Source organism: Sebastes umbrosus, chromosome 10 (assembly GCF_015220745.1).
Source record: "Sebastes umbrosus isolate fSebUmb1 chromosome 10, fSebUmb1.pri, whole genome shotgun sequence".
Classification (NCBI taxonomy): Eukaryota; Metazoa; Chordata; class Actinopteri; order Perciformes; family Sebastidae; genus Sebastes; species Sebastes umbrosus.
This window is the reverse complement of record NC_051278.1, coordinates 4,695,179-4,721,077: the sequence shown is the minus strand read 5'-3', so window position 1 is coordinate 4,721,077 and position 25,899 is coordinate 4,695,179. Positions and strand designations below refer to the sequence as shown.

General features: G+C 36.3%; 1 protein-coding gene across 5 annotated transcripts in view; it reads left to right on the top strand.

The window, feature by feature from the left end:
- Positions 1-3,867: 3,867 nt before the first annotated feature.
- LOC119495547 (circumsporozoite protein-like) overlaps positions 3,868-25,899 on the top strand; it is a 40,999-nt gene continuing 18,967 nt past the window's right edge. The window contains exons 1-10 of one of the 5 annotated variants that reach the window (XM_037782165.1): positions 3,868-4,020; positions 5,313-5,411; positions 6,551-6,625; positions 8,213-8,284; positions 9,899-9,970; positions 16,283-16,357; positions 17,948-18,019; positions 19,052-19,129; positions 23,028-23,105; positions 23,572-23,649. In XM_037782165.1, the coding sequence (XP_037638093.1) occupies positions 3,948-4,020; positions 5,313-5,411; positions 6,551-6,625; positions 8,213-8,284; positions 9,899-9,970; positions 16,283-16,357; positions 17,948-18,019; positions 19,052-19,129; positions 23,028-23,105; positions 23,572-23,649 (772 nt within the window). In that variant the 5' untranslated portion in view covers positions 3,868-3,947. Of the gene's footprint in view, positions 4,021-5,312; positions 5,412-6,550; positions 6,626-8,212; positions 8,285-9,898; positions 9,971-16,282; positions 16,358-17,947; positions 18,020-19,051; positions 19,130-23,027; positions 23,106-23,571; positions 23,651-25,899 lie in introns of all 5 variants that reach the window. The other 4 variants (XM_037782169.1, XM_037782166.1, XM_037782167.1 and 1 more) reach the window with 4 other exon arrangements.

Here is a 25,899-nt window from a genome sequence, read left to right as displayed (position 1 = left end):
AGTGTTGTCTGATGTAACTCAAAAAAATGAAACTAAACCTGCCACACAACAAAGACAGTTTCTCTGCGTGCAGCTGAACTATTTATGTGCTGCTTTGTGTGTAATGTTCAGCTGCGTGGAAGAACGGGAGGGTGTTTCCAAGCTGTCGGACGTCTCCATTGGTAAAGATGAATGCCCAAACTTTGTACACAGTGTGCTCAAGTTTCATTTACAGACAATGGGTCATTCCTGTTATGCAGCAACATTTCTGTTCCCGTGAGTTACTTTTTAAAATGAAAATTTTAAATAATGCACATTAAAAATCTGGGTTTTTTTTAACCTCTAGTCCATCTAACTTCTGATATATATATTAGGAAGAACTATAGATTTTTTTTTTTAACATTTACTAGACTACAAGACTACAATTCCACTGAGACCATTTTCAGGAAGTGACATCATTTTTGTCGCAAATTATTGATTTCTTCAGTTTGTAGCCGTGTAATAAGCGGGATAATGTCGAGCTAGCGGGTCATTGTTGTGAAATGATGCTTTGCGTCGGGTTGCCACATCGCCCTGTCGAGGTTTATTTCACAACAATGACCGGCTCGCTGTACATTATCCCTTAAATATAAACCAGTCCACCCATAAGGATTATTATTTGAGTGCCTGAGATTGGCCAATATGTTTTCCTGACAGTTAAACCAACATGCCGCTTTGACATATGAAACTAGATAACCCAATGAATCCAGTGGTACCAACCATGTCATACTAGCTTGTCTAGAAGGAGGTTAAATAACGCTCAAAATGTCCGCTAAATTTTGTCGAGGAAAAACTGTCATGGACATTTTCAAAGAGGTCCCTTGACTTCTAACCTCCAGATAAGTGAATGTAAATGGGTTCTATGGGTACCCACGAGTCTCCCCTTTACAGACATGCCCACTTTATGATAATCACATGCAGTTTGGGGCAGGTCATAGTCAAGTCAGCACACTGACACACTGACAGCTGTTGTTGGGCTGCAGTTTGCCATGTTATGATTTGAGCATATTGTTTTATGCTAAATGCAGTACCTGTGAGGGTTTCTGGACAATATCTGTCATTGTTTTGTGTTGGTAACTGATTTCCAATAATAAATATATATATATACGTTGCATAAAGCTGCATATTTGTCCACTCCCATGTTGATAAGAGTATTTAATATTTGACAAATCTCCCTTTAAGGTACAATTTGAACAGATAAAAAAATGTGTGATTAATCGTGATTAAGTATTTTAATCAATTGACAGCCCTAATACAGTATATTTATGATTGGAAATCAATTAACAACACAAATGACCATGGCAGTTTTTCCTCGAACCCGTTTTCGTTCACATATCTTGAGGTCAGAGGTCAAGGAACCCCTTTGAAAATGGTCATCACAGTTTTACCTCGCCAAAATGTAATGTCCGACAAATGTAAAAAAAAAAATCTGAAACATGTCCGAAAAATGTCTGAAAGTGTCTGAAACAGTGTCAAAAAATGTCCGACAAATGTCCATAAAATACGTGAAAAATATATGAAAAATAGTCAAACAATGTGCGAAAAATTGTCCAAAAATAAGTTTTAAAAATGTCCGAAACAAATGCAAAAAATGACATAGTTAGTACCAATAGACTTGTAGGTTTTGTAGTTTCATATGATACCAGTATCTTCACTCTAGCTTTAAAGCTGAGCCCTCTACAACCTACGAAAGATCATCGTTAATGCGTTAAAGAAATTAGTGGCGTTAAAACGATTTTGCGTTAACTTTGGCAGCCCTAATTCATTAAATCATTCATTTTCCGTCACTCATCCGGGTCCGAGTTGTGCTTCCAGTAGTCAAGTCAATTTTATTTGTGTAGCTCAATATCACAGATTATACATTTTCCTCAGGGGGCTCTCTGGACATCCTTTATGACCCTCGATTCAGCCTCGATTTCCCCCAAAACCACAAGGAACCCTGACATTGGGCGAGAGGCGGGGTACACCTGGACAGGTTGTCACCCAGCTTGTTAGAAGACAGAACTGTAGATACTGCGACCGGTTAACATTCGCATATGTTTGCTTTTTTAAATTCACCTTCCCTCACTTTTTATGTATTTGCATATCAGAGCATCAAACTATTTGTTTTCAGGTGTCATTTCAGGTTAGACTCAGCTCGGAGACATCATGGAGACATGTTCAGTTTGTGCTGGGTGTGGCCGGTCATATTACACTTGCCCCGGAGCAACACCTGATCCTCCTCACTGCCAACAAAACACGCTGCTGTCATGAAGCAGGACGGCCGGTTCAACCACAACGTCAGAAACACCATTCACAACGACAGCTTCATCACAACTCCAATACAAGAAATAAAATACTGACAAAACACTCGCAGTGACCTGGACAAATAAAACAACTTAACACACAAATTAAAAGTTCATTGATTAACTGTGAATGTCAGCATTCAATGCATATCAGTCATTCAGGTCTTTATGTTTATTTAGTTAGTTTAGTTTAGTTTAGTTGTTTGAGAATTTTTCAAATGATCCAAATAAAGAAAAATACATTTTGGGCTTCACATAAATAAAAGGAACCATGACCAGGCTCTCTAAACTTTAATTATTATTATTGTTATTATTGTTAATATTATTATTATTATTATTATTATTATTATTATTATATAATAATAATAATAATAATAGTAATCTTTATTTATACAGCACTTTTCAAAGCAAATAATAATAATAATAATCTTTATTATATAGCACTTTTCAAAGCTAATAATAATAATAAATAATAATAATAATTTTTATTTAGACATTGCAAAAAATATTAACAATAATATAATAATCTTTATTTATACAGCACTTTTCAAAGCAAAAAGTAATACTAATTATTATTATTATTATAATAATAGTAGTAGTAATGATAATAATAATAATAATAATAATCTTCATTTATACAGCACTTTTCAAAGTAGATGCTTTACATGGTTAAACCAGGAATAAACACATTTCAGGAATAAAATGAATGAAAATGAATTCTACAATGCAATAAAAAATAATAATAATAATAATACAAAACGGAATAATAATAGGCATAAATATAAGATAAAAACAATAAAGACAGAAAGACAGAACTAAGCAATGGCCACAAATTAGCCAACACTGTACACACACACACATATATATAAATATATATATATATATATTCTTTCCTATACCTGACTTTATTAAAATTATGTGATTTTACATGCCGGTGGCGTTAACCAACCTGCTGATTAAACATTCAAGATTCAAGAGTTTTATCTGCCATGGTCACCTATAAGTACATTGGAATTCTGAATAGTTTACACCGAGTCAGCTTTAAGAAAAGAAAAAAGGTAGAAAAGGCAAAAGGTAATTACAGTGCAAAATAAGTAGCTCATTCAACTCAACACAATAAATAAATTATTAAAATATAAAACTCCCTCAGTGTAGTCAATAAATAAACTAAACTACCCTCTGCATAGGAACGATACCCCCACAATACAAATATACAGTATATATATATGCTCCATGACCATGTTAAAAGAACTTGTAACTCTCCAAAATATTTATAAAAATAAATAATTCATATATTTCAGACAATTAAACAGTGGAAGGCAGCATATTGCACAGCATTAGAGTCCATTCAGTTCAGGTGTATTGTGTGTCAATAATGGTATGCAGGTGAGGTGAGGTGAGGGGTATTTGTGTCCCTGTTTGACGATGATGTGTTTATATCTTTGTTTTCTGCTGCTGTGACGTCTCAGAACTGTGAGACAGGTTCACCCTGCAGACACACCTGATTCCTCAACAGGGCGAGACCAGAGAGCGTCACCTGCAGGGACACCTGCCTCTATAAGATCCGACTTCCTCCATCCATAAACACACTCAACACACACTCACATCAGCGGTTTGAGCAAGGCACCAACCATCGTCACAACAATGAATTTTTTAAATCAATTAAAAGAGAGTGATGTGTGTAAAACATACGGAGGCCAGGTGGCTGAAACAGTGGGTGAGTATCATTTTGATAGTCTCTCTGAGATTAGATCGTGTTTGAGTTTAATTAAAGATGTAGAAGTTGTTTGACTTTGTTTCCTCTCGACTGGCCGGGAACAGGTTTAAAGCAGGAAGCTCTCAACGGGAGCTCGAGTAGAAAGTTTCCAAAGATACCAAATAATAACAATAATAATAATAATAATAATAATAATAATAATAATAATAATAATAATAGGCTGAAATTTTGGGAAAATGTGTCTAAAATGATAATTATATATTTGATGTGTGGGTGGGTTTAGTAAAAGCAACAAGGAAATGTAAATGACCAAAGAAGATTAAAACCTGTATTTTCAAATAGATTTTATCAATTCATTAATGTATAGTTAAATTGGCTGTTTCATTGTGTTTTTGTAAATCCCTTTTAATTTTGAACTATTTATTGATGGATTCATATTTCATGTGTAAATTATTTTTATAATCATCTTTTTATTGCCCATTAAAATGTCAAATTACGAAATACTTTGTAATTTAGTCCATTTATTCATAGATTAATGAATCAGTTTGTTAACACATTTATGAATGCCTATTTTTATTGTACAATTGTACAAATTGTATATTAGTTATGAATCAATTACATGCTTTACGTGACTCTTGTGGTCCTCCATAATGGAGTAACTCTCCGTTTTACATTTAAATGACTTTTTGGAGATTTTACTGTGACAGCTAGTTGGTCGTCTGTCTCCTTCTCAAGTTAAAAAGATCAACATGTAAACAAAATAATTCTTGTAAATGATTTTCAGACGGAGAAACGGAGGGATCAGGCTATTCCCTGCAGTCTCCTCCAGTGTTAAATAAAACACCCACATAATTCAGTTAGTAGTCCCCACCCATCTGGTGCTCCAGGCAGGTTGAATCTAATGCAACTGCTGTTTTCATTGGAAATACTTTTAAATACTATGAGAGACGACCTGAAGCCAGAAGAGAATAGCTGACATGACAACAGGTCCATCTCTCCTGATGGCTTTAATTGTGTTCTGTCTCATATTGGTTCCCAAACAGGTCGATATATTGGTGTCTATCAGATTAATAAACATTTTTCAATTCCTCCATTTTCACACAAAAGTGAAATTTAACACTGAGCTGATGAAATGCAGCAGTATAGGGATTAAAATCACTGACCAGAGCAGGTGACGTTTAAATCACCACGCCTCCACTACAGACAGAATCCAGTCCCAATGGGGCTGCTACCTGTACATCACAGTGTGACCTCACCAGGTGTTGAGGAACTAACAGCTGTTTGTTCTGCAGGGGGCGTTGTCAAGGATCAGATAGAAGGATTTTGTGGTGTAGAAGATCACAAGGACCACAAGAAGGAGGACAAGAAGGAGGACAAGAAAGAAGGAGGAGGTGAGTCCTTCAAACTGACTTCTATCGTGGTCACAGCAGCATTTGAAATGGCGGCATTACACTGCAATTTCGATTTAATCCAGTGGAATTTATTAATTAGTTTCCCATTTTGGTGAACTCACAAATTTCAGACGCGAGCCGTCTGCTAATATAAAGTGAGCAAATAATAGAAATAATTATTATTATAATTGTTATTATTGTTATTAATAATATTAATGATAATAATATTTATATACAGCACTTTTCAAAGCAAATAATTATTATTATCATTGATAATAATAATAATAATAATAATAATAATAATAATAATAATAATAATAATAGTAATAATAATAATCTTTATTTATACAGCACTTTTCAAAGCAAATAATATTAATTATGAATAATAATAATAATAATAATAATAATGATAATCTTTATTTATACAGCACTTTTCAAAGCAAAGTGACAAAGTACTTTACATGGTTGAACCAGGAACAAACACATTTCAGGACTAAAATGAATGAAAATGTATTTTACAATGCAATAGAAAATAAAAATAATACAAAACGGAATAATAATAGACATAAATATAAGATAAAAACAATAAAGACAGAAAGAGAGAACTAAACGTCAGTCACAAATTAGCCAACACTGTACGCATATATATATATATATATATATATATATATATATATACTGCTTTATACATTTTTTATTTATTTGTTAAAACAAGTGCTACTGAAGTTGATCCTAAAAAAAAGTAGAATCTATTCATGGCTCACTTTTTAAATAATATATTTTTTAATCTTTGGGCTTGGGGGGAAGGTTTCAAGTATTTCCAAGTCAAAAGACTCAAGACCAGGTAAATTCACGAGTCAGTCGAGTTGCAAGGCTTTTTTTTATTTTTTAGAATCAAAGTCCTGTGACTCAAGTCCACACCTGGAAAACATTCGAAAAATGTTGATGTTTTCTCTGTTATTTATTTATTTATTTATTTATATTTTAGATAATACACACTTTCTTTGTTTTATCTAAATGACACATGAATTAATGGTCCTATTTAAAGCCAACGTGAGCGTGCATGAGACACCAACCCACAATGATTTATATGTATAAGAAGTTACATACAGTTCCTTTAACAGCTGTTTGTTTTGCAGGGGGCGGTTTCATGGATAACATTGGTAATGCTCTTGATTTTGGAGGAGATGACAGCAAGAAGAAAGAAGAAGGAGGTGAGTCCTTCAAACTGACTTCTATCGTGGTCACAGCAGCATTTAAAATGGCGAAATTTCACTCTAATTTCGATTTAATCCAGTGGAATTTATTAATTAGTTTCCCATTTTGGTGAACCCAGTAAATTTCAGTCGCGAGCCGTCTGCTGACCTTTCAGGAGCCAGACAGTCCAAAATGGAGGAAGCTATCGTAGCTTATTGTGCATCACTATTCTCATTTATTCATAAACCGCTCCACAAAAGAGGAATGGTTTGAAACAGGAGTCGGGCTGAAACATTCCTGGAAGATTCAAAGTGGAAACTTAACAGGAATTTATGTGAATTAACCAGGCAGCAACCTCCGGGTCTGAGAAGTGAAGCCAATGCTGAAGTGTCTTCAGCTTGCATTCTTTCTATCAGCCAGCAGGGGGCGACTCCTCTGGTTGTATAGAAGTCTATGAGAAAATGAGCCTATGTCTCACTTGATTTATTACCTCAGTCAACATTGTGAACATGAGTTTATGGTCTCAATCGCTAGTTTCAAGTCTTCTTCAATACAGCATGATGTTCATTTAGTAAATGATGGTCCCATTTAGAGTCAGATAGACCATAAAGCAGGGCATGCTTTAGGGCAGGGCTACCTTGTGATTGACAGGTCGCTAACACGGCGTTGTCCGGTCTGGAAGTTGTCCACGTTTTCGTCTTAGAACTTTAACCCTTTCACAGTGTGTTTTCACTTCATCAAAGTTAATTGTAACATTTTTAGGCGCCTAAAAATGTCGTATTCAGCATTCGGTTGTACTTAGCTCCACCCTCTCGTGTAACTTCTGGTTGCAAAAAAACAAGATGGTGACGTCAAAAACCAAGATGGTGATGTCCATACAGCTAACATGCAAATAATCAGATGGCACAATAGTTTGATATTGTCTGTTGTTTACAATGCCTAAGGTCAATAGAGATTCATAAATGTAGGGGGGATTTTTAAAAGAAATTCAGAGCAGTGCAAATCTGAAATATTCCTACTTAGTGCAGAAGACGGCCAAAAAACCAAGATGGCGACGGCCAACTTTCCAAAGATACCAAATAATAATAATAATTATAAAAATGATGTTGATGATGATGATGATAATAATAATATTAATAATAATAATAGGCTGAAGTTTGGGGAAAACGTGTCTAAAATGATAACTATATCTTTGATGTGTGGGTGGGTTTAGTAAAAGCAGCAGGGAAATGCAAATGGCAAAAGAAGTTGCCCTTTCAAATGCCTGATTAAAACCTGCATTTTCAAATAGATTTCATGAATTCATTAATGTATTGTTAAATTGGCTGTTTTATGATGTTTCTGTTCCCAAACAGGCCGATATGTTGGTGTCTATCAGATTAGCAACATTTTTCAATTCCTCCATTTTCACACAAAAGTCAAATTTAACACTGAGCTGATAAAATGCAGCAATATACGGATTAAAATCACTGACCAGAGAAGGTGACGTTTAAATCACCACGCCTCCACTACAGACAGAAATCCAGTCCCAATGGGGCTGTTACCTGTACATCACAGTGTGACCTCACCAGGTGTTGAGGAACTAACAGCTGTTTGTTCTGCAGGGAACGATCCCATGAGTATGGTGACAGGTTTTTTGGGAGGAGATGACGACGGCAAGAAGAAAGAAGAAGGAGGTGAGTCCTTCAAACTGACTTCTATCGTGGTCACAGCAGCATTTAAAATGGCGAAATTTCACTCTAATTTTGATTTAATCCAGTGGAATTGATTAATTAGTTTCCCATTTTGGTGAACCCAGAAAATTTCAGTCGCGAGCCGTCTGCTGACCTTTCATGAGCCAGACAGTCCAAAATGGAGGAAGCTATCGTAGCTTATTGTGCGTCACTATTCTCATTTATTCATAAACCGCTCCACAAAAGAGGAATGGTTTGAGACAGGAGTCGGGCTGAAACATTCCTGGAAGATTCAAAGTGGAAACTTAACAGGAATTTATGTGAATTAACCAGGCAGCAACCTCCGGGTCTGAGAAGTGAAGCCAATGCTGAAGTGTCTTCAGCTTGCATTCTTTCTATCAGCCAGCAGGGGGCGACTCCTCTGGTTGTATAGAAGTCTATAAGAAAATGAGCCTACTTCTCATTTGATTTATTACCTCAGTCAACATTGTGAACATGAATTTATGGTCTCAATCGCTAGTTTCAAGTCTTCTTCAATACAGCATGATGTTCATTTAGTAAATTATGGTCCCATTTAGAGTCAGATAGACCATAAAGCAGGGGATGCCTTAGGGCGGGGCTACCTTGTGATTGACAGGTCGCTACCACGGCGTTGTCCGGTCTGGGAGTTTTCCACGTTTTCGTCTTAGAACTTTAACCCTTTCACAGTGTGTTTTCACTTCATCAAAGTTAATTGTAACATTTTTAGGCGCCTAAAAATGTCGTATTCAGCGTTCGGTTGTACTTAGCTCCACCCTCTCGTGTAACTTCTGGTTGCAAAAAAACAAGATGGTGACGTCAAAAACCAAGATGGTGATGGCCATACAGCAAACATGCAAATAATCAGATGGCACAATAGTTTGATATTGTCTGTTGTTTACAATGCCTAAGGTCAATAGAGATTCATAAATGTAGGGGGGATTTTTAAAAGAAATTCAGAGCAGTGCAAATCTGAAATATTCCTACTTAGTGCAGAAGACGGCCAAAAACCAAGATGGCGACGGCCAACTTTCCAAAGATACCAAATAATAATAATAATTATAAAAATGATGTTGATGATGATGATGATAATAATAATATTAATAATAATAATAATAATAATAATAATAATAATAATAATAGGATGAAGTTTGGGGAAAACGTGTCTAAAATGATAACTATATCTTTGATGTGTGGGTGGGTTTAGTAAAAGCAGCAGGGAAATGCAAATGGCAAAAGAAGTTGCCCTTTCAAATGCCTGATTAAAACCTGCATTTTCAAATAGATTTCATGAATTCATTAATGTATTGTTAAATTGGCTGTTTTATGATGTTTCTGTTCCCAAACAGGCCGATATGTTGGTGTCTTATCAGATTAGCAACATTTTTCAATTCCTCCATTTTCACACAAAAGTCAAATTTAACACTGAGCTGATGAAATGCAGCAATATACGGATTAAAATCACTGACCAGAGAAGGTGACGTTTAAATCACCATGCCTCCACTACAGACAGAAATCCAGTCCCAATGGGGCTGTTACCTGTACATCACAGTGTGACCTCACCAGGTGTTGAGGAACTAACAGCTGTTTGTTCTGCAGGGAACGATCCCATGGGTATGGTGACAGGTTTTTTGGGAGGAGATGACGACGGCAAGAAGAAAGAAGGAGGAGGTGAGTCCTTCAAACTGACTTCTATCGTGGTCACAGCAGCATTTAAAATGGCGAAATTTCACTCTAATTTCGATTTAATCCAGTGGAATTGATTAATTAGTTTCCCATTTTGGTGAACCCAGAAAATTTCAGTCGCGAGCCGTCTGCTGACCTTTCATGAGCCAGACAGTCCAAAATGGAGGAAGCTATCGTAGCTTATTGTGCATCACTATTCTCATTTATTCATAAACCGCTCCACAAAAGAGGAATGGTTTGAGACAGGAGTCGGGCTGAAACATTCCTGGAAGATTCAAAGTGGAAACTTAACAGGAATTTATGTGAATTAACCAGGCAGCAACCTCCGGGTCTGAGAAGTGAAGCCAATGCTAAAGTGTCTTCAGCTTGCATTCTTTCTATCAGCCAGCAGGGGGCGACTCCTCTGGTTGTATAGAAGTCTATAAGAAAATGAGCCTACTTCTCATTTGATTTATTACCTCAGTCAACATTGTGAACATGAATTTATGGTCTCAATCGCTAGTTTCAAGTCTTCTTCAATACAGGATGATGTTCATTTAGTAAATTATGGTCCCATTTAGAGTCAGATAGACCATAAAGCAGGGGATGCTTTAGGGCAGGGCTACCTTGTGATTGACAGGTCGCTACCACGGCGTTGTCCGGTCTGGAAGTTGTCTGTGTTTTCATCTTAGAACTTTAAACCTTTAACCCTTTCACAGTTCGTTTTCACTTCATTAAAGTTAATTGTTACATTTTTAGTCTCCTAAAAATGTCTTATTCAGCATTCGGTTGTACTGAGCTCCACACTCTCGTGTCACTTCTACTAGTGTTAGTGGTTAGCTTGCCAGCTATAGCCGTTCACCAACTAGCCCACCGAGTAGTCACTACGCCACCAAGGTTCTGGTCCAAATACCACTTCCTGTGTGACCAGGCCTTAATGACGAGCTTTTAACCTTTGCCAAAAGTCAAAGAGTTTGCAGCTTTGGTTTTAAGCAGCTTTTAATCTGATCTTCTGGGGTCCATTTTGGTGTTTTGTGGGACTTTAATAATAATATTAATAATTAATATTCTCTTGTGTTTATGTCACTTTTCTCAGGACTGGGTTTCATGGGTTTCTAGTAATAGCCACCCTGCAGACCACATCCTGAAACTTTCAGCTTCAGTCCATCGATCCTCCACCTGCAGCGTCCTCAGAGAGGAGCAACTCCACCCAAACTGAAAATTATTGCTTTTAATATTTATAAATTATGTGTTTTTCTTTTACAGAGAACGTGACCCTACCTGTCACATCCACAAACTCATTGGGGTTGAGAAAAATTTTGAATATGAAATCATTAAAATCTATATATAAATATATAATATAACTCTTAAACTAAATGTTATCTACAGTAAATATGTTGCTTCTGCTGGGTGACGGACAATTTCACCAACTGGTAATGCACATGTTTATGTTTTCTTTACTGGTTTTACACCATGAGAATGTACTGAAAATGATCTGTGCTGAGGAAATCTGTTGAAAACATTACTAAACTGGGTTATTATATGGTATAATAAATAAATCTGTAATGCCACCTGGAGACGACCAGTATTTTGTGTCATTAATTCCATTAAAAAGTCATAAATTAAATGTATGAAAACACCAGTATTATGGTGCTAATGAGTGCTAATGCTAATCATGTTTCAACAACAGTTCGTCATGTTTTTGTTGTCTTTCACTAATATTCAACATCAGGTTCACATTTGATCGAAGTACTGTAAGTACAAATGTGAGGTACTCGTACTTTAAATCTTTTTACTTCTACTCCATTACATTTATCTGACAGCTTTAGTTACTTTACAAATTCATATTTTTTACACGAAAACATACGAAGAGTTTATAAAATCTGAGTTATAAATTAACCTCCAACAGTTTACAGCTGAATCCATTAGTCCATAAACCAACTCACTATTTCCCTTACGAAAAAGTACTATACTTCAAGATAATTTTATGAAGTAAAATTAAGTATACTGAAAAGTCTAAGTACACTTGGCTTATACTGACCTAACACTAATGTAATGCAATGACGCAATCGATCTTTCGGAGGTCGTAGCGGGCTCAGTTTTAAAGCTATAGAGTGAAAATACTGGTATCATATGAAAATAGAAAAAACCTAAAGATTAAACCTAAAGTATTATTATAAACTAATCTATCCAGCAGTAGCAGTCCCTCATTCTTTGGTACTTTGCTGTCAGTTCATTTAACAGAACGTCCCAGTTCACCTGAGTTGATTGGAGGTTATTCAGATCACCTGTTGGCTGCTAGTTGTTCCAGGAAACCGCTGTTCAATTTAAAAAATAATTATTTGTCACGTAACTTCCGTATTTAAGTTACGGAACTTCCGGTGTTATTTTAACCCAAACCGCGATCTTTTCCTAAACCTAACTAAATAGCTTTTGTGACGTAACTTACGTACATACAGTAAGTTACGGTAAGTATTTTTATTTTGAAAAGACCGGAGCGGAAATGCCATGTGTGTCACGTGTTGCTGGACATTCATACGAAAACGCAAAAAAATACGTTGTTGAAAGTCGTGCTGAGCGTCACGAAAAAAAAAAAGGGAAATTCTTGTATGTACACAAATCAGATTACATTTTTGTGACTATTTCAAGAACTGCCCCAAGACTGTGTTGGTATATATCATGTCAACACACTCTACAGTGACTTTATCTCTATTTATTTGATATTTTATTCACCTATTTGCTCTGTTTGTAACAGATATATCACATTTATTTTAAATATTTTTTTTACATATCACCTACGTCATCTTATCATATGGTTTTCTATGATCCAGTTCAAAATCAGTCACTGTCGCTTTAAACAACCTGTAATTGTCTATAATTACACATATCCCAGTTATATCAGGTTAATAAATAGTGTAGTTTTAATTGTAATTTGTAGTTTTGATACTTTCACCTGATCTCCAGACAGACGAGTACTTCCAGAAGTGTTGTCTGATGTAACTCAAAAAAATGAAACTAAACCTGCCACACAACAAAGACAGTTTCTCTGCGTGCAGCTGAACTATTTATGTGCTGCTTTGTGTGTAATGTTCAGCTGCGTGGAAGAACGGGAGGGTGTTTCCAAGCTGTCGGACGTCTCCATTGGTAAAGATGAATGCCCAAACTTTGTAAACAGTGTGCTCAAGTTTCATTTACAGACAATGGGTCATTCCTGTTATGCAGCAACATTTCTGTTCCCGTGAGTTACTTTTTAAAATGAAAATTTTAAATAATGCACATTAAAAATCAGTTTTTTTTTTAACCTCTAGTCCATCTAACTTCTGATATATACTGGAAAAACAAAGTTTGGAAACTTGTGTTTGGTGGATTATTTCTCTGTTGTTACAATGCCAATGGTCATTGTATTTTACATCGTTGGAAAGCCTGTTTATTTACCTTCGCAATGATGTCCCACTTGTAAAGATCATGCATTTGTGGGATGAGCAGCACAGCTGATTATGTTGGTAGCGCCCAAGAAAAATTTGCTCAGTTTAAACCGAGTCAGCTTCAGGAAAAGAAAAAAGGTAGAGAAGGCAAAAGGTAATTACAGTATAAAATAAGTAGCATATTCAACTCAACACAATAAATAAGTAAATTATTAAAATATAAAAACGCCCTCAGTCTAATCGATAAATAAACTAAACTACCCTCTGCATAGGAACGATACCCCCAGAATACAAATATACAGTATATATATATGATCCATGACCATGTTAAAAGAACTTGATCTTTGTTTTCTGCTGCTGTGACGTCTCAGACCTGTGGGACAGGTTCACCCTGCAGACACACCTGACTCCTCAACAGGGCGTCACCTGCAGGGACACCTGCCTCTATAAGATCCGACTTCCTCCATCCATAAACACACTCAACACACACTCACATCAGCGGTTTGAGCAAGGCACCAACCATCGTCACAACAATGAATTTTTTAAATCAATTAAAAGAGAGTGATATGTGTAAAAAATACGGAGGCCAGGTGGCTGAAGCAGTGGGTGAGTATCATTTTGATAGTCTCTCTGAGATTAGATCGTGTTTGAGTTTAATTAAAGATGTTTGACTTTGTTTCCTCTCGACTGGCCGGGAACAGGTTTAAAGCAGGAAGCACTCAACGGGAGCTCGAGTAGAAAGTTTCCAAAGATACCAAATAATAACAATAATAATAATAATAATAATAATAGGCTGAAGTTTTGGGAAAATGTGTGTAAAATGATAATTATATATTTGATGTGTGGGTGGGTTTAGTAAAAGCAGCAGGGAAATGCAAATGGCAAAAGAAGTTGCCCTTTCAAATGCCTGATTAAAACCTGTATTTTCAAATAGTTTTTATGAATTCATTAATGTATTGTTAAATTGGCTGTTTCATTGTGTTTTTGTAAATCTCTTTTAATTTTGAACTATTTATTGATGGATTCATATTTCATGTGTAAATTATTTTTATAATCATCTTTTTATTGCCCATTAAAATGTCAAATTACGAATTAGTTTGTAATTTAGTCCATTTATTCATAGATTAATGAATCAATTTGTTAACAAATTTATTAATGCCTATTTTTAATGTACAATTAGTTATTAATCAGTTAAATGCTTTATTACTATTTACGTGACTCTTGTGGTCCTCAATAATGGAGTAACTCTCCGTTTTACATTTAAATTACTTTTTGGAGATTTTACTGTGACAGCTAGTTGGTCGTCCGTCTCCTTCTCAAGTTAAAAAGATCAACATGTAAACAAAATAATTCTTGTAAATGATTTTCAGACGGAGAAACGGAGGGATCAGGCTATTCCCTGCAGTCTCCTCCAGTGTTAAGTAAAACACTGCACATAATTCAGTTAGTAGTCCCCACCCATCTGGTGCTCCAGGCAGGTTGAATCTAATGCTACTGCTGTTTTCATTGGAAATACTTTTAAATACTATGAGAGACGACCTGAAGCCAGAAGAGAATAGCTGACATGACAACAGGTCCATCTCTCCTGATGGCTTTAATTGTGTTCTGTCGTCACGTTGGTTCCCAAACAGGTCGATATGTTGGTGTCTATCAGATTAATAAACATTTTTCAATTCCTCCATTTTCACACAAAAGTCAAATTTAACACTGAGCTGATGAAATGCAGCAGTATATGGATTAAAATCACTGACCAGAGCAGGTGACGTTTAAATCACCACACCTCCACTACAGACAGAAATCCAGTCCCAATGGGGCTGCTACCTGTACATCACAGTGTGACCTCACCAGGTGTTGAGGAACTAACAGCTGTTTGTTCTGCAGGGGACGGTCTCACTAGTCAGATAAAAGGATTTTGTGGTGTAGAAGATCACAAGGACCACAAGAAGGAGGACAAGAAGGAGGACAAGAAAGAAGGAGGAGGTGAATCCTTCAAACTGACTTCTATCGTGGTCACAGCAGCATTTGAAATGGAGAAATTTCACTGCAATTTCGATTTAATCCAGTGGAATTTATTAATTAGTTTCCCATTTTGGTGAACTCACAAATTTCAGTCGCGAGCCGTCTGCTAATATAAAGTGAGCAAATAATAGAAATAATTATTATTATAATTGTTATTAATAATATTAATGATAATAATATTTATATACAGCACTTTTCAAAGCAAATAATATTAATTATGAATAATCATAATCATAATAATAATCATAATAATAATAATAAAGAACATTTATTTTACAATGCAATAGAAAATAAAAATAATACAAAACAGAATAATAATAGACATAAATATAAGATAAAAAACAATAAAGACAGAAAGAGAGAACTTAGCATCAGTCACAAATTAGCCAACACTGTACGCCTATATATATATATATATATATATATATATATACACTGCTTTTTATATTTTTTATTTATTCGTTAAAACAAGTGTGACTGAAGTTGATCCTAAAAAAAAGTATAATCTATTCATGGCTCACTTTTTAAATAATATACGTTTTAATCTTTGGGCTTGGGGGAAGGTTTCAAGTATTTACTCAAGACCAGGTGAATTCACGAGTCAGTGGAGTTGCAAGGCTTTTTTTATTTTTTAGAGTCAAAGTCCTGTGACTCAAGTCCACACCTGGAAAACAGTCAACAAATGTTGATGTTTTCTCTGTTATTTATTTATTTATATTTTAGGTAATACACACTTTCTTTGTTTTATCTAAATGACACATGAATTAATGGTCTTATTTAAAGCCAACGTGAGCGTGCATGGGACACCGACCCACAATGATTTATATGTATAAGAAGTTACATACAGTTCCTTTAACAGCTGTTTGTTTTGCAGGGGGCGGTTTCATGGATAACATTGGTAATGCTCTTGATTTTGGAGGAGATGACAGCAAGAAGAAAGAAGAAGGAGGTGAGTCCTTCAAACTGACTTCTATCGTGATCACAGCAGCATTTAAAATGGCGAAATTTCACTCTAATTTCGATTTAATCCAGTGGAATTGATTAATTAGTTTCCCATTTTGGTGAACCCACAAATTTCAGTAGCGAGCCTTCTGTTGACCTTTCAGGAGCCAGACAGTCCAAAATGGAGGAAGCCATTGTGGCTTATTGTGCATCACTATTCTCATTTATTCATAAACCGCTCCATAAAAGAGGAATGGTTTGAGACAGGAGTCGGGCTGAAACATTCCTGGAAGATTCAAAGTGGAAACTTAACAGGAATTTATGTGAATTAACCAGGCAGCAACCTCCGGGTCTGAGAAGTGAAGCCAATGCTGAAGTGTCTTCAGCTTGCATTCTTTCTATCAGCCACCAGGGGGCAACTCCTCTGGTTGTGTAGAAGTCTATGAGGAAATGAGCCTATGTCTCACTTGATTTATTACCTCAGTCAACATTGTAAACATGAGTTTATGGTCTCAATCACTAGTTTCAAGTCTTCTTCAATACAGCATGATGTTCATTTAGTAAATTATGGTCCCATTTAGAGTCAGATAGACCATAAAGCAGGGGATGCTTTTGGACGGGGCTACCTTGTTATTGACAGGTCGCTACGACGGCGTTGTCCGGTCTGGAAGTTGTTCACGTTTTCGTCTTAGAACTTTAACCTTTTCACAGTGTTTTTTCACTTCATCAAAGTTAGTTGTAACATTTTTAGTTCGGTTGTACTCAGCTCCACACTCTCGTGTCACTTCTGGTTGCAAAAAAATAAGATGGTGACAGTCAAAAACCAAGATGGTGACGGCCATACAGCAAACATGCAAATAATCAGATGGCACAATAGTTTGATATTGTCTGTTGTTTACAATGCCTAAGGTCACTAGAGATTCATAAATGTAGGGGGGATTTTGAAAAGAAATTCAGAGCAGCGCAAATCTGAAATGTTCCTACTTAGTGCAGAAGACGGCCAAAAAACCAAGATGGTGACGGCCAACTTTCCAAAGATACCAAATAATAATAATGATGATGTTGATGATGATGATGATAATGATATTATTAATAGTAATAATAATAATAATAATAATAATAATAATAGGCTGAAGTTTGGGGAAAACGTGTCTAAAATGATTATTATATATTTGATGTGTGGGTGGGTTTAGTAAAAGCAGCAGGGAAATGCAAATGGCAAAAGAAGTTGCCCTTTCAAATGCCTGAATAAAACCTGTATTTTTAAACTGTATTTTCAAATAGTTTTTATGAATTCATTAATGTATTGTTAAATTGGCTGTTTTATGATGTTTCTGTTCCCAAACAGGCCGATATGTTGGTGTCTATCTGATTAGCAACATTTTTCAATTCCTCCATTTCCACACAAAAGTGAAATTTAACACTGAGCTGATGAAATGCAGCAGTATACAGATTAAAATCACTGACCAGAGCAGGTGACGTTTAAATCACCACGCCTCCACTACAGACAGAAATCCAGTCCCAATGGGGCTGCTACCTGTACATCACAGTGTGACCTGAACAGGTGTTGAGGAACTAACATCTGTTTGTTCTGCAGGGAACGATCCCTTCAGTTTGGCGACCGTTTTTTTGGAAGAAGATGACAAGGACAAGAAGAAAGAAGGAGAAGGTGAGTCCTTCAAACTGACATCTATCGTGGTCACAGCAGCATTTAAAATGGCGAAATTTCACTGCATTTTCAATTTAATTCAGTGGAATTTATTAATTTGTTTCTCATTTTGGTGAAGCCACAAATTTCAGTCGCGAGCCGTCTGCTAATATAAAGTGAGCAAATAATAGTAATAATTATTATTATAATTGTTATTATTGTTATTAATAATGTTAATGATAATAATATTTATATACAGCACTTTTCAAAGCAAATCATAATTATTATCATTGATAATAATAATAATAATAATAATAATAATAGTAATAATGATAATCTTTATTTATACAGCACTTTTCAAAGCAAAGTTACAAAGTACTTTACATGGTTGAACCAGGAACAAACATATTTCAGGACTAAAATTAATGAACATTTATTTTACAATGCAATAGAAAATAAAAATAAAAATACAAAACGGAATAATAATAGACATAAATATAAGATAAAACCAATAAAGACAGAAAGAGAGAACTAAGCATCGGTCACAAATTAGCCAACACTGTACACCTATATATATATATATATATATATATATATATACTGCTTTTTATATTTTTTATTTATTCGTTAAAACAAGTGCTACTGAAGTTGATCCTTAAAAAAAGTAGAATCTATTCATGGCTCACTTTTTAAATAATATATTTTTTAATCTTTGGGCTTGGGGGGAAGGTTTCAAGTATTTCCAAGTCAAAAGACTCAAGACCAGGTAAATTCACGAGTCAGTCGAGTTGCAAGGCTTTTTTTTATTTTTTAGAATCAAAGTCCTGTGACTCAAGTCCACACCTGGAAAACAGTCGAAAAATGTTGATGATTTCTCTGTTATTTATTTATTTATATTTTAGATAATACACACTTTCTTTGTTTTCTCTAAATGACACATGAATTAATGATCCTATTTAAAGCCAACGCGAGCGTGCATGGGACACCGACCCACAATGATTTATACCTATAAGAAGTTACATACAGTTCCTTTAACAGCTGTTTGTTTTGCAGGGGGCGGTTTAATGGATAACATTGGTAATGCTCTTGATTTTGGAGGAGATGACGGCAAGAAGGACAAAGAAGGAGGAGGTGAGTCCTTCAAACTGACTTCTATCGTGGTCACAGCAGCATTTAAAATGGTGAAATTTCACTCTAATTTCGATTTAATCCAGTGGAATTTATTAATTAGTTTCCCATTTTGGTGAACCCAGTAAATTTCAGTTGCGAGCCATCTGTTGACCTTTCAGGAGCCAGACAGTCCAAAATGGAGGAAGCTATCGTAGCTTATTGTGCGTCACTATTCTCATTTATTCATAAACCGCTCCACAAAAGAGGAATGGTTTGAGACAGGAGTCGGGCTGAAACATTCCTGGAAGATTCAAAGTGGAAACTTAACAGGAATTTATGTGAATTAACCAGACAGCAACCTCCGGGTCTGAGAAGTGAAGCCAATGCTGAAGTGTCTTCAGCTTGCATTCTTTCTATCAGCCAGCAGGGGGCGACTCCTCTGGTTGTATAGAAGTCTATGAGAAAATGAGTCTACTTCTCACTTGATTTATTACCTCAGTCAACATTGTAAACATGAGTTTATGGTCTCAATCGCTAGTTTCAAGTCTTCTTCAATACAGCATGATGTCCATTTAGTAAATTATGGTCCCATTTAGAGTCAAATAGACCATAAAGCAGGGCATGCTCTAGGGCGGGGCTACCTTGTGATTGACAAGTCGCTACCACGGCATTGTCCGGTCTGGAAGTTGTCTGTGTTTTCGTCTTAGAAATTTAACCCTTTCACAGTGTGTTTTCACTTCATCAAAGTTAATTGTAACATTTTTAGTCGCCAAAAAATGTCTTATTCTGGATTTATGCTGTGGGTGTTTACCGCTTTGAATTATGTTTTTATATTTATATTTTTTTACTTGCTCTTGAGTCCGTTTCACACCGTCAGAGAGGGGGGAAGCAGCTGAAAGGAGGTTTAAATACTCACAGACGCAAATTCATATTCTCAGTGCAAAAAGATGAGTTATACATTCATCGATTACATTCTTTAACGCTATTTATATTTAGACGAGTACATCTGACTTTGAGTATTCCGTTAAATTAATTAGTCTGTTAATGTAGGCATTCACACATCTGGAATTTTTTCTTTTTCCAGCTGTTCTTCCTGCATTTGGCAGCTTCAACTGTGTTACTTTTAGTCTGGATTATGTCTTTAACTTCTTCGTATTTGTCTAATATAGTTTCTTCCTTTGTAAAATGTGTCTCTCTGCCTTGTTTGTCAGTAGTCTTGTCCATGTCTGTGATTGGTTATAAACTGCAAACACCTCCTCGTTCATGTGAATGCGCTCATAACCGGACAGAGAAACTCTGGGTTGGCTTACCGAGTTGATAACCAGCTTCGTAGTACAGTTTAGCTGGATCTCGTTTGTTAGGTTAAGTGAATCCAGATAACGAGAAGATACCCTGGGTATGTTGAACTCGCTTCGTAGTACAGTTCTCTGTACTACGAAGCAGGATTTGCGGTTATCGAGGTAACTTCAGGGTTAACTCTGGGTTTTCCGTACTACGAAGCTGGTTCACTTCTTATCGAGGTAGATCACCATGGTAACTTATGCTGAACGGCTAACCTGCTCCGGAGCAGGTTATGTTCCAGATAAGAAATCAACTCCTATGAAAGCACCTCCTACAGACCAATCACAGCTCAGTGCGGTGATTGTATGATAATATTACACACATACGAAGAAGTTACAGTCATAATCCACGCTTAAATTAACACAGTTTAAACTGACAAATACAGGAAGGACAGCTGACTTTATGTTGTGGGTGTTTAACGCTTTGAATTATATATTTATATTTATTTTTTTGTCCGTCAGTAGTCTTGTTCATGTCTGTGATTGGTCAGATGTTGCAAACACCGCCTCGTTCATGTGAACGCACTCATATCCAGACTGAGAAACCGTGGGTTGACTTACCGAGTTGATAACCAGCTTCGTAGTACAGTTTAGCGAGATCTCGTTTGTTAGGTTAAGTGAAGCCAGATAACGAGAACATACCCTGGGTATGTTGAACTCGCTTCGTAGTACAGGCCTCAGGTCTGAGAAGTGAAGCCAATGCTGAAGTGTCTTCAGCTTGCATTCTTTCTAACAGCCAGCAGGGGGCGACTCCTCTGGTTGTATAGAAGTCTATGAGGAAATGAGCCTACTTCTCACTTGATTTATTACCTCAGTCAACATTGTAAACATGAGTTTATGGTCTTAATTGCTAGTTTCAAGTCTTCTTCAATACAGCATGATGTTCATTTAGTAAATTTTGGTCCCATTTAGAGTCAGATAGACGATAAAGCAGGGGATGCTTTAGGGCAGGGCTACCTTGTGATTGACAGGTCGCTACCACGGCGTTGTCCGGTCTGGGAGTTGTCCGTGTTTTCGTCTTAGAACTTTAACCCTTTCACAGCGTGTTTTCACTTCATCTAGGTTAATTGTAAAAATTTTAGTCGCCAAAAAATGTCTTATTCAGCATTCGGTTGTACTTAGTGTTACTTCTGGTTGCAAAAAAACAAGATGGTGACGGTCAAAAACCAACATGATGACGACCATACAGCAAACATGCAAATAATCAGATGGCACAATAGTTTGATATTGTCTGTTGTTTACAATGCCTAAGGCCAATAGAGAATCATAAATGTAGGGGGGATTTTGAAAAGAAATTCAGAGCAGAGCAAATCTGAAATGTTCCTACTTAGTGCAGAAGACGGCCAAAAACCAGGATGGTGTTGGCCAACTTTCCAACTTAAACTGCATTTTCAAATAGATGTTATGAATTCATTAATGTATTGTTAAATTGGCTGTTTTATGGTGTTTCTGTTCCCAAATAGGCCGATATGTTGGTGTCTATTAGATTAGCAACATTTTTCAATTCCTCCATTTTCACACAAAAGTCAAATTTAACACTGAGCTGATGAAATGCAGCAATATACGGATTAAAATCACTGACCAGACCAGACGCCTGTACTACGAAGCGAGTTCAACATACCCAGGGTATCTTCTCGTTATCTGGCTTCACTTAACCTAACAAACGAGATCTCGCTAAACTGTACTACGAAGCTGGTTATCAACTCGGTAAGTCAACCCAGGGTTTCTCTGTCTGGATATGAGCGCGTTCACATGAACGAGGAGGTGTCTGCAGCATCTGACCAATCACAGACATGGACAAGACTACTGACAGACAGGCAGAGCGGCACATTATACAAAGGAAGAGCAAACTATATTAGACAAATACAAAGAAGTTAAACACTTAATCCAGACTAAAAGTAACACAGTTGAAGCTGCTAAATGCAGGAAGGACAGCTGGTAAAAGAAAAAACTCCAGATGTATGAATGCGTAAATTAACAGACGATTAATTTAACGGAACACTCAAAAGTCAGATATAGTCGTCTAAATATAAATAGCGTTTAAGAGTTTAATAGATACATAGATTACTCATCTTTTTACCCTGTATGATGTGTAGCATCTATCATTATTTAAACCTTCTTTCACCTGCGTCCCGCTCTCAGGTGGTGTGAAAAGGACTCAAGAGGATGTTAAAAAATATAAATAAAAAAATATAATTCAAAGCGGTAAACACCCACAACATGAATCCAGCTGTCCTTCCTACATTTGTCAGTTTAAACTGTGTTGATTTCAGCCTGGATTATGACTCTAACTTCTTCATATGTGTGTAATATTATCATACAATCACCGCACTGAGCTCTGATGGGTCAGTAGGAGGTGCTTTTATTCAAGTTGATCTCTTATCTGGAACATAACCTGCTCCGGAGCAGGTTAGCCGTTCAGCATCAGTTACCATGGTGATCTACCTCAATAAGAAGTGAACCAGCTTCGTAGGACGGAAAACCCAGAGTTAACCCTGAAGTTACCTCGATAACTACAAATCCTGCTTCATAGTACAGGCCTCTGGCGTTGAGGAATTTAACAGCTGTTTGTTCTGCAGGGGGCGTTCCAAATGATATGATCAGTAGTCTTTTTGGAAGTGGTGGAGATACGGATAAGAAGAAGGAAGGAGAAGGAGGTGAGTCCTTCAAACTGACTTCTATCGTGGTCACAGCAGCATTTAAAACGGCGAAATTTCCATGCATTTTCGATTTAATCCAGTGGAATTGATTAATTAGTTTCCCATTTTGGTGAACCCAGAAAATTTCAGTCGCGAGCCGTCTGCTAATATACAGTGAGCAAATAATAGTAATAATTATTACTATAATTGTTATTATTGTTATTAATAATATTAATGATAATAATATTTATATACAGCACTTTTCAAAGCAACTAATTATTATTATCATTGATAATAATAATAGTAGTAATAATAATAATCTTTATTTATACAGCACTTTTCAAAGCAAAGTGACAAAGTACTTTACATGGTTGAACCAGGAACAAACACATTTCAGAACTAAAATGAATGAAAATTTATTTTACAATGCAATAGAAAATAAAGAAGTTACAAACAGTCCCTTTAACAGCTGTTTGTTTTGCAGAGTGCAGTTTAATGGATAACTTTGGTAATGCTCTTGATTTGGGAGGAGATGACGACGACAAGAAGAACGAAAAAGGAGGTAAGTCCTTCAAACTGACTTCTATCGTGGTCACAGCAGCATTTAAAATGGCGAAATTTCACTCTAATTCAAATAGACCATAAAGCAGGGGATGCTTTAGGGCGGGGCTACCTTGTGATTGACAGGTCGCTACCACGGCGTTGTCCGGTCTGGAAGTTGTCTGTGTTTTCATCTTAGAACTTTAAACCTTTAACCCTTTCACAGTGTGTTTTCACTTCATCAAAGTTAATTGTAACATTTTTAGTTGCCTAAAAATGTCTTATCCAGCGTTCGGTTGTACTTTGCTCCACACTCTCGTGTCACTTTTACTAGTGTTAGCGGTTAGCTCGCCAGCTACAGTCATTCACCAACTAGCCCTCCGAGTAGTCACTACGCCACCAAGGTTCTGGTCCAAATATCACTTCCTGTGTGACCAGGCCTTAATGACGAGCTTTTAACTTTTGCCAAAAGTCAAAGAGTTTGCAGCTTTGGTTTTAAGCAGCTGTTAATCTGATCTTCTGGGGTCCATTTTGGTGTTTTGTGGTACATTAATAATAATATTAACAATTAATATTCTCTTGTGTTTATGTCACTTTTCTCAGGACTGGGTTTCATGGGTTTATAGTAATAGCCACCCTGCAGACCACATCCTGAAACCTTCAGCTTCAGTCCATCGATCCTCCACCTGCAGCGTGCTCAGAGAGGAGCAACTCCACCCAAACTGAAAATTATTGCTTTTAATATTTATAAATTATTTGTTTTTCTTTTACAGAGAACGTGACCCTACCTGTCACATCCACAAACTCATTTGGGTTGAGGAAAATTTTGAATATGAAATCATTAAAATCTATATATAAATATATAATATAACTCTTAAACTAAATGTTATCTACAGTAAATATGTTGCTTCTGCTGGGTGACGGAGAATTTCACCAACTGGTAATGCACATGTTTATGTTTCCTTTACTGGTTTTACACCATGAGAATGTACTGAAAATGATCTGTGCTGAGGAAATCTGTTGAAAACATTACTAAACTTGGTTATTATATGGTATAATAAATACATCTCTAATGTCACCTGGAGACGACCAGTATTTTATGTCATTAATTCCATTAAAAAGTCATAAATTAAATGTATGAAAACACCAGTATTATGGTGCTAATGAGTGCTAATGCTAATCATGTTTCAACAAACAGTTCGTCATGTTTTTGTTGTCTTTCACTAATATTCAACATCAGGTTCCCATTTGATCGAAGTACTGTAAGTACAAATGTGAGGTACTCGTACTTTACATCTTTCTACTTCTACTCCATTACATTTATCTGACAGCTTTAGTTACTTTACAAATTCATATTTTTTACACGAAAACATACGAAGAGTTTATAAAATCTGAGTTATAAATTAACCTCCAACAGTTTACAGCTGAATCCATTAGTCCATAAACCATCTCACTATTTCCCTTACGAAAAAGTACTATACTTCAAGATTATTTTATGAAGTAAAATTAAGTATACTGAAAAGTCTAAGTACACTTGGCTTATTCTGACTTAACACTAATGTAATGCAATGACGCAATCAATCTTTCGGAGGTCGTAGCGGGCTCAGTTTTAAAGCTATAGAGTGAAGATACTGGTATCATATGAAACTAAAGAATCCATTGGTACCAACCATGTAAATGGGTTCTATGGGTACCCACGAGTCTCCCCTTACAGACATGCCCACTTTATGATAATCACATGCAGTTTGGGGGCAAGTCATAGTCAAGTCAGCACACTGACACACTGACAGCTGTTGACTGATAAAAAATGTGTGATTAATCGTGATTAAATATTCTAATCGACAGCCCTAATGCAGTATATTTATGATTGCAAATAAATTAACATCACAAATGGCCATGGCAGTTTTTCCTCAAACCCATTTTCGTTCACATATCTTGAGGTCAGAGGTCAAGGGATCCCTTTGTCTGGCTGCTGCTGAACCGAGGAGCATCACCGCGGCACGCCGGCCAAAGTACACCAGAGGACGTTTTAGAGGTGCTAACACCGTCCACCAGCACCGGCCGCTCTCGCCTCAGCTCCAGCACTGACACCGCACCGGACTGCACTGTGATTCATGTATTTATCTTTTTTATTTTTTTTATTGCAAGACAAAAGACAATACATTAACACAACAACAAGAGGACAACAAGAACAGTGAATACAGGCCAGTTAGCACATTTCTGTGTGTGTGTGCGGGTGTGCCTTGGGGTGGGGTCTATAGGGTGGATACAT